Below are 13,666 nucleotides of genomic sequence, written 5' to 3'. Positions count from 1 at the left end.
GTCCTCTCTGTGTGTAATTCTGTATATTGTAAGATTGTACAGCGCTGTGTACCCTTGTGGCGCTTTATAAATAAAGTTATACATACATATATATTTCCCTCAACAGACCCAATAAATAGTGACTATCTATGGTGGAGCTGTCCAACTGGAGGCCCGTTGGGTGGATGTTGCCCTCTAAAGGATTTTTATGGCCCCGTCTGCTCAAATGCTCCATGGACATCACATAATGACATCAACAGTTTAATTTGATCTGGCCCTTGAACATGCTGTATGAGAAAAAAATAGCGCCCCTTTAGATTAGACGAACGGAGCTTCCATTTGAAGCAGCGTAGTTGGGTTTTTATGGTGAGGGCAGTGAGGTTGGGGAATGCCCTTCCTAGAGATGGGGTAATGGCAGATTCTGTTAATGCCTATAAGAGGGGCCTGGATGAGTTCTTGAACAAGCATAGTATCCAAGGCTATTGTGATACTAATATCTACTGTTAGTATTGATGTTGGTATATATGTGTGAGTGTATAGATAAGTCAGTATAGGTTTATGGGTGCTGGGTTCACTTGGAAGGGTTGAACTTGATGGACTCTGGTCTTTTTTCAACCCAACTTAACTATGTAATAGGCAGGGAAGTATTTACCCTATGCACTGGATATAAGTATGCCCCACAGATGGCGGAAGTGACTTCACAGACAAGGGGCATGTGGTCAGTTCTGGTGACATCACAGGGGAAATTGCACCAGACTCCTCCCCCACCAGCTCTGCTTACAGATGGCCCCTTGTAGGTCTGGCAGCAGCTGCGGTGGGTTATTTTTTTTATACTTTATTGATTATGTATAGGCATAATATATATATATATATTCGCAGGAATATACAGAGTGACAGTGTTGGCTCATCCCAACCAGATTATGCCCCTTTTTGCAACATTCTTTATATTCTTCCCTTTAGGAACTCTCACTCAAGTCCAAAGAAATATTAGGTTCCACGACAATATTCCGTCATTTAATCCGAAACCTTCTGTGCGGTAGGGAATGGCTTAGCCAAATGGCGAGAAGCCGCAGGTACCGTATAACGTGTAGTCCCGCCCCAGAGCTAAGCAGGAAGTACAAGGCCAGTCAGTGCAACCCACACAGCCCACCGGGCAGGTAGAACTTGTTGCGCCAATAGGAGGGGCGGCGAGAGCCTGGGGCTCACTGACATTTCCCGGTGAAAGGGCACTAAGCCAGGGCCGCAACTGACAGCGAGTTCTGCCGTTACTTAAAAACAACAACGGCCCAGTTTCCCGCGCATAAATACCGCTGCAACGAGAGGAAGCGACTGAGCCAACGGCTCCTCCAGCTCTGACTTCTATTCATTGTCCGCTGTTTCCCTGGAGCCGCTGGAGCGGTTACAGAGCCTATAGATCATCCCGCCGCCAGGGGTCGCTGTTCTCTGGCAAAGGCTTGGCAGTAGCAGCGGCCGTGCGTCTGTTCAGCTGGGAATTTGCACTCGCTTCCTGGCTAAGCATGGCGAACCCGCTGTGCTGCTTCAGGTGCTGTATGGATGATGGCACTGGGCACATCCCGCTCAAGGAGATGCCGGCTGTACAGCTGGACACTCAGCACATGGGTAAGCTCAAATTCTGGTTTCTAAAGCCGTCGCTTTGGCAGTAACGGTTTGCTTTGTAGACGGTGTTCGATGGGTTAATAATTAACCTATTTCCTGCCAGTGACTAGCCGCTCTTACTCTTACGCCCCCACCTCCTCCCATTATGTACAGACCGTCCAGCTGCTCATGGCCCGCCCACCCCAATGCACCCCTATGCGTCGGTTTGTTTATGTATCGCTGCGCACAGACCCTCTAGTTATATAGTACCTGCAGTTTACCCAGCGCTGTACATTCATTAAGACTTAGAATAACCAGTATTCTGAAACATTCTAGTTATAAAAGGTCCCTGTTTACAAAAACTTACAATTTAAAGAATCTGACAGATTTTTTGGTCTAAAGGTGGCCATACACTGACTGACTTCAGATGCCCATTGGGGTCCTTCAGACTGATTTGGCAGCTTATCTGCCAGTGTATGGGCACCTGCGACAGGCCTAACCCACTGATCTGGCCTAAAATTGCCCAGATTTTGATGGGGCAGGTATGATTTTTCCCATTGGTTCGTTTGACAGGTAGCTGTGCTGATGCATTAGGTCAGGCTGTGTGTGGGGCTTTTGTGGATAAAGAAGCGTAGAGCAGCCGCAACGCAGGGTCAGGTTGGATAATGTATGAGATTGGCCAGTGAATAGACTTAAGAGCTTTGTTCAAAACAGTACCAATGAAGAGGTTTAAGTCTCTAGGAAAAAATGTAACTTTTTTTTAAAATTCCCCAAGTTATAAGCATAATTGACCTGTAGCTGTTTTTCTGTGTGCCGGTGTGACTTTTAACTATGTCACAAACGTCTGGGTCATTTCTAGTCTTACTCTGTTACTGAGCGCATCTTTGCATCTGTATAATGTTGTGCTTCCGCTTGCAGGAACAGATGTTGTAATCGTCAAAAATGGGAGGCGAATCTGTGGTACGGGTGCCTGTCTTGCCAATGCACCTCTTCATCAGAACAAAAGCTATTTTGAGTTTAAAGTACAGTCTACAGGTTTGTAATAGCTGTGTTGCTCGTATATGTGAGTTGTAGATTATTTTCTAGGGTAAATTGCATCCTAGCAACCAGATAGCTACTAAAATTCCAAAATGGAGAGCCTTGGACAAAAAGCTAAATAACTGAAAAACTATAAAAAAAAATGAAGACCTGAATCCTAGGGAGACCTTCCTTTCAGCTATACCACCTTAAAAGATATGTAAAGCCTACATTTTTGGACCATGTATATCCCTAACCATTGGTTCGTGAGCAACATGTTGCTCCCCTGAACTGAGAACTGAGCATGCCCAGTAGCCAACAGCCGAAGTAATTTCCTGAGGGAGGTGTTAAAACCATTGGAACTAGCAAACATAAATAAGAAAGAATCATATCCATTTACTTGAAAATGTTTCACGTCTCTATCTGTTTCCCACTAAAGAGGGACAACATTTGGGCAGCTGACTTCTGATACTTTGTAAATGAAATGTTCTCTATGTATACTTTAGAGGCATTAAGGCTCACCAAGCTATGCATGGGTGGGTTGCACATTATTTATTGATGGGTATCTTGCAACATAATATGACTGATTTTTAGGTTTCACGTAACATGATGTGATACAGGAATTAGACTAAACTCCCTTAGGGGAGATACTGATATGAATAATTATTAACATTCTTGTTAGAGTACAGTGTGCTAAATAATAATGTTCCTTATTCTGACTCATACCATGAGCAGTCTTGTTTTATAATTAGGCTGTAAAAGAAAAGTACTCTGTGTGAAATGTGACAAAAATAGCATAAATGATTGTTTGTCAAAGAGTTTTACATAATTGAACTGGGGAGGCAAAAAGGTCCTAGTAATTCTGGCATAATGTTTCAGGTATATGGGGCATTGGAGTTGCAACACAAAAAGCAAATTTGAACCAAATCCCTCTAGGACGCGATGTCCACAGCCTAGTCATGAGAAATGATGGGGCCATTTACTATAACAATGAGGAAAAGAACAGACTGCCAGCAAACAGCTTACCCCAAGAGGGTGATGTTGTGGTGAGTACACACATTTATATAAATTAGACAACTGTTTGGTGTTGGCAGTTTAGTACTGTAATGCTTAATAGTAAAGGTATGAGATCCACTACACACAAACCTGTTATCCAGAATGCTCCAAACTACAAGAAGGTCATCTCCCTTAGACTCTATTTTTATAAAATAATGACAACTTTTTAAAGTGATTTTCTTTTTATCTTTAATAAAACAGTACCTTGTACATGATACTAAGATATAATTAATCTTATTGGTGGTGGAACAATCTTAGTGGGTTGATTTAATGTTTAAATTATATTTTAGCCGACTTAAAATATGGTGACCCTGCTTGGAAAGACCCCTTATCTGGAAAACCAAGCATTCTGGATAACCGATCCTGTATCTGCTTTACTTTCACCTGGGCACAGCTCTGCAATTTACTGACTTAGCCAGATATTGGTGCCATTGTTTTGGCCATAACATGAGACAAATACTGCCAATTTGGTGAAGAGTTGGAGAGTCAGCAGCAATGTTGGACAGCATATGGCCAGATTTAAACTAATGTTCTTAATAATCACTTGTGGGTTTTTTTTTTAAACTATATTTTGGGTTCCCTTGATTAATCCATTGCCTGAAAATTATGGCCTCCTGCTAAATCTCCAAACACCCACTCTGGCACTGAGTAAACTAGCATCTTACTGTAAGTCACACTGTTATTTCCAGATTTGAAAGTTCCACGATTTGGCTGTTGACTTAAGGATGTCAGTCACATCGTCCTGATACACCATGTGATTGACTGTCACCAATATTTACGCCAAGAGTAATATGAAGGGCATTTGCTTGCCAGCCACCTTATACTGCGTGAATCTTGCAGCAAAAAAAGGCGCCAAAGAACTATGGTTGCATATCACTGTGTTTTTATGCCCAATAGGGCATCAAAATGTACATCAAGCCACCCAACTGCTACCTAGAAAAGGTCTTTGCTGAATCAGAAATGCCAATATTCACCTTGAAGGGGCTACAGAATTTACTTATCAAGAGCAAAGCATATTTCTGGTCTCTGGGGTCGGCTGCACAAAAGAAGCCATTACTCAAAAAGAACTATGTGAAAGCATGTCTGGAGTTTTCTAAAAACCATGACATTAACCCATTTGCAATATGGGAAAAGGTTTTGCGGTTAGGTGAGACCAATAGAAAGATTTTGGCCAAAGTTCAAAGCAGTGTGGAACTGATGTGTGGTATCAGTTCTACATTCTCCAGACTCTCAGACACTGGGGGTCATTTATTAACACTGGGCAAATTTGCCCATGGACAGTAACCTATAGCAACCAATCAAATTGTTGCATTCATTGTTAAACATGCAGCTGGCTGAAAAAAGGAAATCACTGGTTGCTATGGGTTACTGCCCATGGGCAAATTTGCCCAGTGTTAATAAATGAGCCCCACTGTGTCTGCACTAATTGATTGCTTTAATATTCACATCAGTGCATAAAGCTCTTGTAGCTAGTCAGTACCAGAGTGGTATTAAATCACAGTCATTCTATAGTGAAATGTGCAATCCGTCAAATGCATACCCATATGTAATATGTCATTTCTTCTTTCTTTAGGGCATTACATACGATCATGTAGAATTAAACATATATTTAAATGGAAAAAATATGCATTGTCCAGCATCTGGGATCAGAGGGACTGTCTATCCTGTTGTTTATGGTAAGTTACAGGCATCGCATGGATGAACTGTACTGAAACCATTTAATGCAAATACATTTGCATTTTCTGCTCCCATCTAGAGATTTTGCTGTTAGCTTACTGGCCATTGAGCAGGAGACTCAGTGTCACCATAATAACAATACATCTCCAATGCAGACTGTGTCAGAATGACATTGCTGCCTGAATTGAAAGCGCATTCCAGAAGCCAGAGTAGCCAGTTCTGAAACACAGATCTTTGCCAAATCAGTATTTAATCAGCAGAAGGCCTCTAAGTTCAAGAGAGGCTATAGCAAAAATAAGGTCTGTGTGGGTACGTTTGTACAAACATGCAAAAAATGACCATTATTATACACTCCAGATATGTCTTCTGGTTCTCTTTAAAGCTGACCTGATATCCTCATATGGAAATATCTTGCGGTGGCCAGTCTCTGTGCTCAAACCCTGCAAGATTTATATTGCACAATATATAGAGACTGCAGTCAATAGCTGCACTGTTCTGGGCTCCACACCAGCTGCTGGATCTCTGTTGTTGTATCCCTGGCGTGAGATTCGCCTTTAACAATAGACAACAGATGAAAATGCAGCTTGTATTCTGTTTTGCACAGAATAGTGTTGCTTTGTTGACACACACATTACCTATAGATTAAGTTATTTAGTCTGGGTTTTATGTGACATTTTAACTACACAGACTCAATTTAAAGTGGAATTTCGACTTCCGAACCAAAATCTTTGCACACAATGCAAAAACCCCTAATATACCTATCACTGTAATCTGTTAAATAAAAAGTATGAATAAATATAATTTTTATATGCTGAAATCCAGCTGCAAAACAGTTCTTCTATTTCTGCATCATTTTAAATCCTGGCAAGGGAGGAGGTATTAAAACACTGATGTTACAACTTCTGTGCAGCTTAACATGCAGGAACTACATAATCCACAATGCATTGCACTGGGATGTTCCTTTTTTTATTGACATCACGTGTGCAGGGAATTGTGGCATTTGGAGGATGCAGGCTGAAGGCAGGCTGAGGACAGTCGACTACTGTTACATTTTTTTGAGTCTCCAAGTAGTCAGCCAGATCAGCAGGGGAACGGGTCAGGCTTAGGGAACTGTTCCAAACCATATTATTATATTAAAAATCATGAAAAGGCTGCATATTTTTTTTAATTGATATATATTGCAAAGTTGCTTGAAATTATGTTTAGTTTTCAAAAAGCTTAAGTTGTGTTTGGGTGGAGTTCCCCTAACTACACAGGCACAGTGGCATGAAACAACCCTCTCCTAAAACCCCATAATCGATTACTATTTTTGTTGCTTTTCCCGCAGTTGACGACAGCGCAATTTTGGACTGCCAGTTCAGTGAGTTCTATCACACGCCTCCAGCAGGGTTTGAGAAGATTCTCTTTGAGCAGCAGATTTTCTAAAGACTGGACACACCTACTGCAGTCCCAAAGCTTTGTCCTCACTACCTAAAACTGCAAGACGCATACTGAAATGTATTTTTTGTTTGCCCTATGGCTCACGCCTTTCAGATCTTATTTGTGTGAGTATTTAAGGTGTCACCGTCCTTTTGATGGCCCTTCTCTAAACGCCGCTCATACTCTTACCTTCTATTGTCCCTGCTACTTAACGGTTTCTGGGCAGGTGTTGTATATCAATGTAAATATAAAGTACTAAGTGCATTTTCTTTCCATGTGCAGTATTAATTGTTATTTTATTTATTTTACAATATTCTCTTTATTTTTTTTTGCCAAGCTCAGGGCCCTCATCGTGAAATGAATGAGTGATTATAATGCTTAGCTTTCTACAGAATTGCTGTACAGGAACTCTGTGCACTGACACTACTACTACTGTTTAAACCTTTTAGTGCCAAGAGGGTGTGCAATGAATTATATACCTAAATACTCTCCCCTGTATTTTTTTTTTCTTGAAGCTGTGCATCATTTGTCTGTGATACTTAATTCCCAGAGTGCCTTATGGTACATTCACTGTTTAGAAAACTGCATGTTCATTCTGATACACATAGATACTGATCAGTAGTTTTCTCCATATTAAAACTATGGTGTGCCTGTTTGGATTCTTAGGAGCTACATACCGATAATGAACCTTTTATTGCTCTGCTAAATGATATTGTGTACTCTTTAGATGCAGTGTTGTCGTTGGCAGCATTTCTCATGTGTCTTCATCCCACTGGTAGAGTACAGCTTTGTATTTCAGTAAAGCCCGTTTATGATAAACCCTTCCCACCTGAACTCTCTGAATCTTGGACACCAAGAAAAGCTAATTGGCACAGTAAATGTTAATTTTTTTCACATTATTTAATAGAACATTTTTATTCGTTAAAACTAAACTGATATTATTACCAATATGTAAGCTTCCTCCATATGAAAGTATTTTGTATCATGCACAAAGTTGTATCTTGATTTTCAGAAATAAACACAACCTAAAAGGATTCTATCAGAATATTTCTGCTCTTTAAAATATTCTCAGTTACTAATTAGTGCTGGGCAGTTTTCTCTTCTCAACGCACACGCACTTTCTCTTTCCAACACGCACACTATTCTGCCTCCAGTAAGTCAAAAAAACAAAATAGGTTGGACTAACTCACAGCAGAAGAGACAAATCTAAGCATGCTGGACAACAGGATATCTACTTAAAATTTCAGCTTTATTGATACCATTAAAAGCAGCACACCTGACGCGTTTCGTGTGCAAGCGCACTTAATCATTTACGGGTTCGGGGCTTTAAGGACCCGGACCACATTCAAGACATGGTGAGTTATTATTGGCACAAACAAGTTTTGACTGTGTTGGGACTGCTGAGCTTTGCTAATTAGCGACAGGCTTGGGTATAGACACCCGGGTTCTCCACTCTACTTGGTATGATTTTATTTAAAATATTTTATTTGCCCAATACCAACAGTGGTTCTGTTCATATAGACCAGCCTTGATTGTTTATACTTTCTTTTGTTTCAGATTTCTATTAATTTGTTATTTTGTTTGGACTAACTCACAAGAACACAGCCTATAGATGAGTTTTAATTCCTTGATTCTTATTGTAGGATTGATCCAAGAAACTGTAATCCAAAAGATAATGACATATTTTATAAGTACAGGTATAGGACCTGTTATCCAGAATGCTCGGGACCAAGGGTATTCCGGATAAGGGGTCTTTCCGTAATTTGGATCTTCATACCTTAAGTCTACTAAAAAATCAATAAAACATTAATTAAACCCAATAGGACTGTTTTGCATCCAATAAGGATTATTTATATATTAGTTGGGATCAAGTACAGGTACTGTTTTATTATTACTGAGAAACAGGAAATCAGTTTTAAATTTCTGAATTATTTGATTAAAATGGAGTCTATGAGAGACGGGCTTTCTGTAATTCGGAGCTTTCTGGATAACGGGTTTCCGTATAAGGGAAACAATACCTGTACTATGGAGATGCACTGAACGCAGGTGCGATTCATGTATGGAAGCCTGCCAGTCCTGACAAATTCATGAATTATGAATATTGGTCAGTTCAGCTTGGGAGCATGACTAGTCTATTGTGTATGGCCCTTTAGTGTTGAGCAATTCTGATACACAAAATAAGAAAAATACTCAAGTATGTACCCATAGCATATTGTATGCATGAAACATCTCTTTTCTGTTTTTACCTAAATGTCTCAGTTGGAGCTGTCATGTTGATTGAGCTACAAGAAGGGCTAAACTCCACAAGTGCTTTTATCAGATGGTTTTGGATCAACAAAGCAACAACATTACAACCAACAAGTCAGATGTAATCCCATGAGTCAGAATATAATGGGACTGATACAAAAATCTGATGTGTAAACTACATGGCCATACACAGGTTGATGGAAGTCTATAACACGTGATATGGGGCTTATTTATAGACACTGGGAAATTTGCTCCTGGGCAGTAATCTATAGCAACCAGTCAGTGAATGTTTGATCTCTCGTTTTCGCTGCAAGTTATATACAGATAAATACATTTTCTTATTCTGGTCACATTTGCCCTTTATTTCATGACTTACCAATTGAAATAAATGACTTTATAGGCTATAAATAGTTCTCCTCGTGTCTGTGTGTGGTTTTCCTTCATCGTCCCTGTTATTTCCCACTGAATGGCACGTGAGTGCTGCCTGACAGATGGAATGCAAGATGAGTACTTAGACTGGATAGAGCATACTTCACATAAAAGTGCTATTTTACTTGGAGCATAACACAAACAGCATTGTTTAAGATAATGTGCAGCTGTAAAAAAGCTTAAGGTACTGCAGCATTGGCTAAAATGTGGGTTAAAGTACAAGTATACTTTATCATTTAAGAAATCATTTGATGAATTTAGCAATGTTAATTTGGTTACACAATGTAGCCATTCTCTTGTCCTATTTAATGCTCAGATGAAAAGAGAGTACTTTCTTCTGCATCAGTTGGAAACCTTAATTTCCATTTGTTTTCTCTATTAATTCTGAGATAAATTGCACTGTTAGAAAATACAAAAAAGCTGCTGGACTTGAATTCTGTGCCATTAGGGTACTGTGTCTAGATTTTTACCTAAGGAGGTTTAATGGGCACCCAAATTCCATAGTGAACATACAATGTAAGGTAGTTCGGTCACAGAGCTGCCTTACCTCTGTGCATTTGTAGTGGCATTATGACCCTGAATATATGGTCAGCTAAATGAACCCAGTGTCCTGTTGCATTTTCTTATTTGCCCTGGCCTTCCAACTAATGGCCTGTGCAGCACGTGCCCAGATTGCACAGATGGCTTAAGCAGGGGCACAGAATGAATGTGCAGTGTGCTGGCTGGCTAGTTATACATTGTATTTAGTTCTCCCACTTTTGATGTTAATGGTGTGTGTGCAGATTGCTTTCATTAGCAGTCTTGCATGCACAGTCGGCATCCACAGTTCAGCTGCAGTGTACACTAGAGGAGCGTGGCATTACAGGGGTTAGGTGCGTTCCTTGTAAGATGCATTCAACTGAGTGCCCTGCTTTTTAAGGACCTTGTTGAAAGAATGTACGACAAGTTACCTTCTGCTAAATAACGTTGTTAAAATTTGTGTTATGGGTCGCTACCAATTGATGGCTTTTAAAACATAACATAGTAAAATAGGTTGAAAAAAGAAACATGTCGATAGAGTTCAACCTTTTATGTCTATTAAACCTGCCCAATTGCTAGTTGATTCAGAGGAAAGCAAAAAAAAAAAAAACATTTGCCAAAGAGTGGGAAACAATTCCTTCCTGACTCCAAAATGGCAATTGGACCAGTCCCTGGATCAACTTGTACTAAGAGCTATCTCCCATACCCCTGTATTCCCTCACTTGTACTGAGAGCTATCTCCCATAACCCTGTATTCCCTCACTTGTACTGAGAGCTATCTCCCCTACCCCTGTATTCCCTCACTTGTACTGAGAGCTATCTCCCATACCCCTGTATTCCCTCACTTGTACTGAGAGCTATCTCCCATACCCCTGTATTCCCTCACTTGTACTGAGAGCTATCTCCCCTACCCCTGTATTCCCTCACTTGTACTGAGAGCTATCTCCCCTACCCCTGTATTCCCTCACTTGTACTGAGAGCTATCTCCCCTACCCCTGTATTCCCTCACTTGTACTGAGAGCTATCTCCCCTACCCCTGTATTCCCTCACTTGTACTGAGAGCTATCTCCCCTACCCCTGTATTCCCTCACTTGTACTGAGAGCTATCTCCCATAACCCTGTATTCCCTCACTTGTACTGAGAGCTATCCCCCCTACCCCTGTATTCCCTCACTTGTACTAAGAGCTATCTCCCCTACCCCTGTATTCCCTCACTTGTACTGAGAGCTATCTCCCATACCCCTGTATTCCCTCACTTGTACTGAGAGCTATCTCCCCTACCCCTGTATTCCCTCACTTGTACTGAGAGCTATCTTCTAATCTTCTGCAGAACCCCAAAAATATTTGAGGGCTGGAGGGCTGAAGAATTAGTACCACCAATATCTATCTATGGCAGGGATCCCCAACCTTTCTTACTCGTGAGCCACAGTCAAATGTAAAAAGACTTAGAGAGCAATACAAGCATCATAAAAGTTCCTGGAGGTGCCAAATAAGGGCTGTGATTGGCTATTAGGCAGCCTCTATGCACACTATCAGCTTACAGGGGCTTTATTTGGTAGTCAGAAATTCAAAAATAACTACTGTATATACTCAAGAATACGCCTAGTTTTTCAGCACCCAAAATGTGCTAAAAAAGTCACCCTCGGCTTATACTCGAGTCGGGTGCCATGGGTCCCTCCAGACTAGCACCCTCTGTCCTTTGTGTGCAGTGCCCTGGCCCGCTCCCAAATTCATCTTCATCTACCATCCTCACCTGCCCCATTCTGCACTAGACATTGCACTTTGTATTCTATATAAACTATATATAGTTTTGAAGGATTTTAACTCTTTGTGTTTTAGCTTGGTTGCTGATTGAGCTAAGGGGGTAGTACTCTTAAGGTATCTTTGTTGATACCATATTATTTTTGTAAACCCTCTTCTCCACCTACAGAGCTAGTTTACTGCTTTTCTTTGAAATAAACATATACCCCACTGATTCCGCAATTAATGTAATTTTATTGGTATTTATTTTGATTATTCAAACTTAGCAGTAGCTGCTGCATTTTCCACCCTAGGCTTATACTCGAGTCAGTAAGTTTTTTCAGTTTTCTTAGGTAAAATTGGGTACCTCGGCTTATACTCGGATCGGCTTATACTCGAGTATATACGGTACATGGTTTGGGAGCACTGAGAGCAACATCCAAGGGGTTGGGGAGCCACTGGTTGGGGATCACTGATCTAAGGTCTTGCTAAAACAACTCACCAAACATAGAGTAATTGAGGCAACAAAAACTTTTCCCAGAAGCTGAGCCTTCTAAAATCATATAGTAATTATACAAGACAAAATTGATAGGCGCCCACTTAGATTGGAAGGCAAAAGCACTAATGTCTGAGGAACCTATTCCATGTCCCTCTAATACAGTGATCCCCAACCAGTGACTCAGGGGCAACATATTGCTCCCCTGTAACGTACTAGTTAGGCAGGAACCAGTGTGAGACCGCTGGATGTAAAATCTGATTCTTACGGTACAGCAGGAACTCCCAGCCCTTCCCGGTCTTCACCGACGCCCTTTTGGGGCCCCAGAACTTTCTGCTGCGGTCCAAGCTGGGGCCCTGCAAACTTTCAGAGTACAGATGAAAATACGAGGTACTGGCAAGGTTTAGGCAAAATCGTAGTCGGGGTACAGGCAAAAGTCGAGGCGGGCAGCTAGAAACGTAGTCAGGAACCAGGCAGAAGTCATAACCAGAAATTCACAATTAAAGAAGCTTGAGCAGGTACTGATAACAACCAGAAGCCAGCTTAGGCAAGGAGAGACTGAGAAAACAGTTTAAATAGGTAGTTTTTGGTGCCAAAAACAACAAGGAAGTGAGGAAACAGGAACCTTTAAAAAACCTTTACCAAGATGGCGTCAAAGGCTTCATTATGCGCAACTGCACATGTCCAGATCACCGCATCTACTAGGGTGCACAACAGGCCGGAAGCGAAGGGGGTGAGTAACGCGTGTCTGCCGGCCGGCACGGCCCAAGGCAGGAGACCGCACTGGCAGAGTGCTTCACATCCCCAACCCCTCGAATGTTGCTCGATGTACTGCCAGCGTCTCCTGTAGGTGCCAGTACAGCCCTTATTTGGCTCCTCCATGAACTTTTATGGTGCTTGTGTTGCTCTCCGAGTTTTTTACATTTGACTGCGGCTCACAGGTAAGAAAGGTTGGGGACCCCTGGTCTAGATGATTATGAAAGCAATTTTCTACACTCTTTCCTGAACCCATTCAATAGAAAGGCTAAGTGTAATATGTTTTTAAAGGACAATGAAAGGTTAATATAAATTAAAAGTAAGTGTAAAGGCATTCTTTTTAAGTACTTACTGCATATCTAAATTCCCAGATCCCTGCTTGCTTCTCTGAGATATGGTGCTGGCAGCCTACAGCAGTGTGAAGACTACAGTGACATCACTGAAATCTCTCTCCCCTTCCTGTAGGTGCCAGTGGCAGCCTTCCTATTCTCTGAGCATGTGTGTAACTTGATCCCGTCTGCTGTTCTGAGCTACACATGCCCACCAGCCAATCAGAAGCAGATCTGGCAGAGGGGAGGGGGGGGAGGGAACATGTGCAGTATGAAGCAAGGAGGGAAAGGAAGGGAGAATACCTTTTTAGAGATGGCTGCCTGTTCTAGAAAATGTGAAGTAAGTGTGACTGAGTAAATATTTGATTAGGTGAGCCAAAAGTGTGGTGTTTTTACTAAACAATAGG

General features: G+C 41.3%; 1 protein-coding gene across 3 annotated transcripts; it reads left to right on the top strand.

Moving 5' to 3' along the window:
• The first annotated feature begins 714 nt into the window (after window positions 1-714).
• spryd7 (SPRY domain containing 7) lies at window positions 715-7,779 on the top strand. Of its 3 annotated transcripts, XM_012957010.3 has the most exons (6): window positions 777-793; window positions 940-1,599; window positions 2,494-2,610; window positions 3,472-3,638; window positions 5,222-5,324; window positions 6,653-7,779. In XM_012957010.3, the coding sequence occupies exons 2-6, from the start codon at window positions 1,497-1,499 to the stop codon at window positions 6,748-6,750; spliced, it is 588 nt and encodes a 195-aa protein (XP_012812464.1). In that variant the 5' UTR covers window positions 777-793; window positions 940-1,496; the 3' UTR covers window positions 6,751-7,779. The 3 variants fall into 3 exon arrangements, with proteins under 3 accessions (XP_012812465.1, XP_012812464.1, NP_001016934.1); XM_012957011.3 differs by lacking the exon at window positions 940-1,599 and having other exon boundaries at window positions 715-793; NM_001016934.2 differs by lacking the exon at window positions 777-793 and having other exon boundaries at window positions 1,496-1,599; window positions 6,653-7,778.
• Window positions 7,780-13,666: the final 5,887 nt, after the last annotated feature.

Source organism: Xenopus tropicalis, chromosome 2 (assembly GCF_000004195.4).
Source record: "Xenopus tropicalis strain Nigerian chromosome 2, UCB_Xtro_10.0, whole genome shotgun sequence".
In the NCBI taxonomy this organism is placed as follows: Eukaryota; Metazoa; Chordata; class Amphibia; order Anura; family Pipidae; genus Xenopus; species Xenopus tropicalis.
This window is presented reverse-complemented; position numbering and strand designations above follow the sequence as displayed.

Bases quoted from the DNA above. Each gene is read 5' to 3' on its own strand.
- spryd7 (XM_012957010.3), top strand. From the start codon at position 1,497: ATGGCGAACCCGCTGTGCTGCTTCAGGTGCTGTATGGATGATGGCACT. The intron at 1,600-2,493 runs GTAAGCTCAAAT...TTCCGCTTGCAG, and splicing joins GCTGGACACTCAGCACATGG to GAACAGATGTTGTAATCGTC. The intron at 2,611-3,471 runs GTTTGTAATAGC...ATAATGTTTCAG, and splicing joins GTTTAAAGTACAGTCTACAG to GTATATGGGGCATTGGAGTT.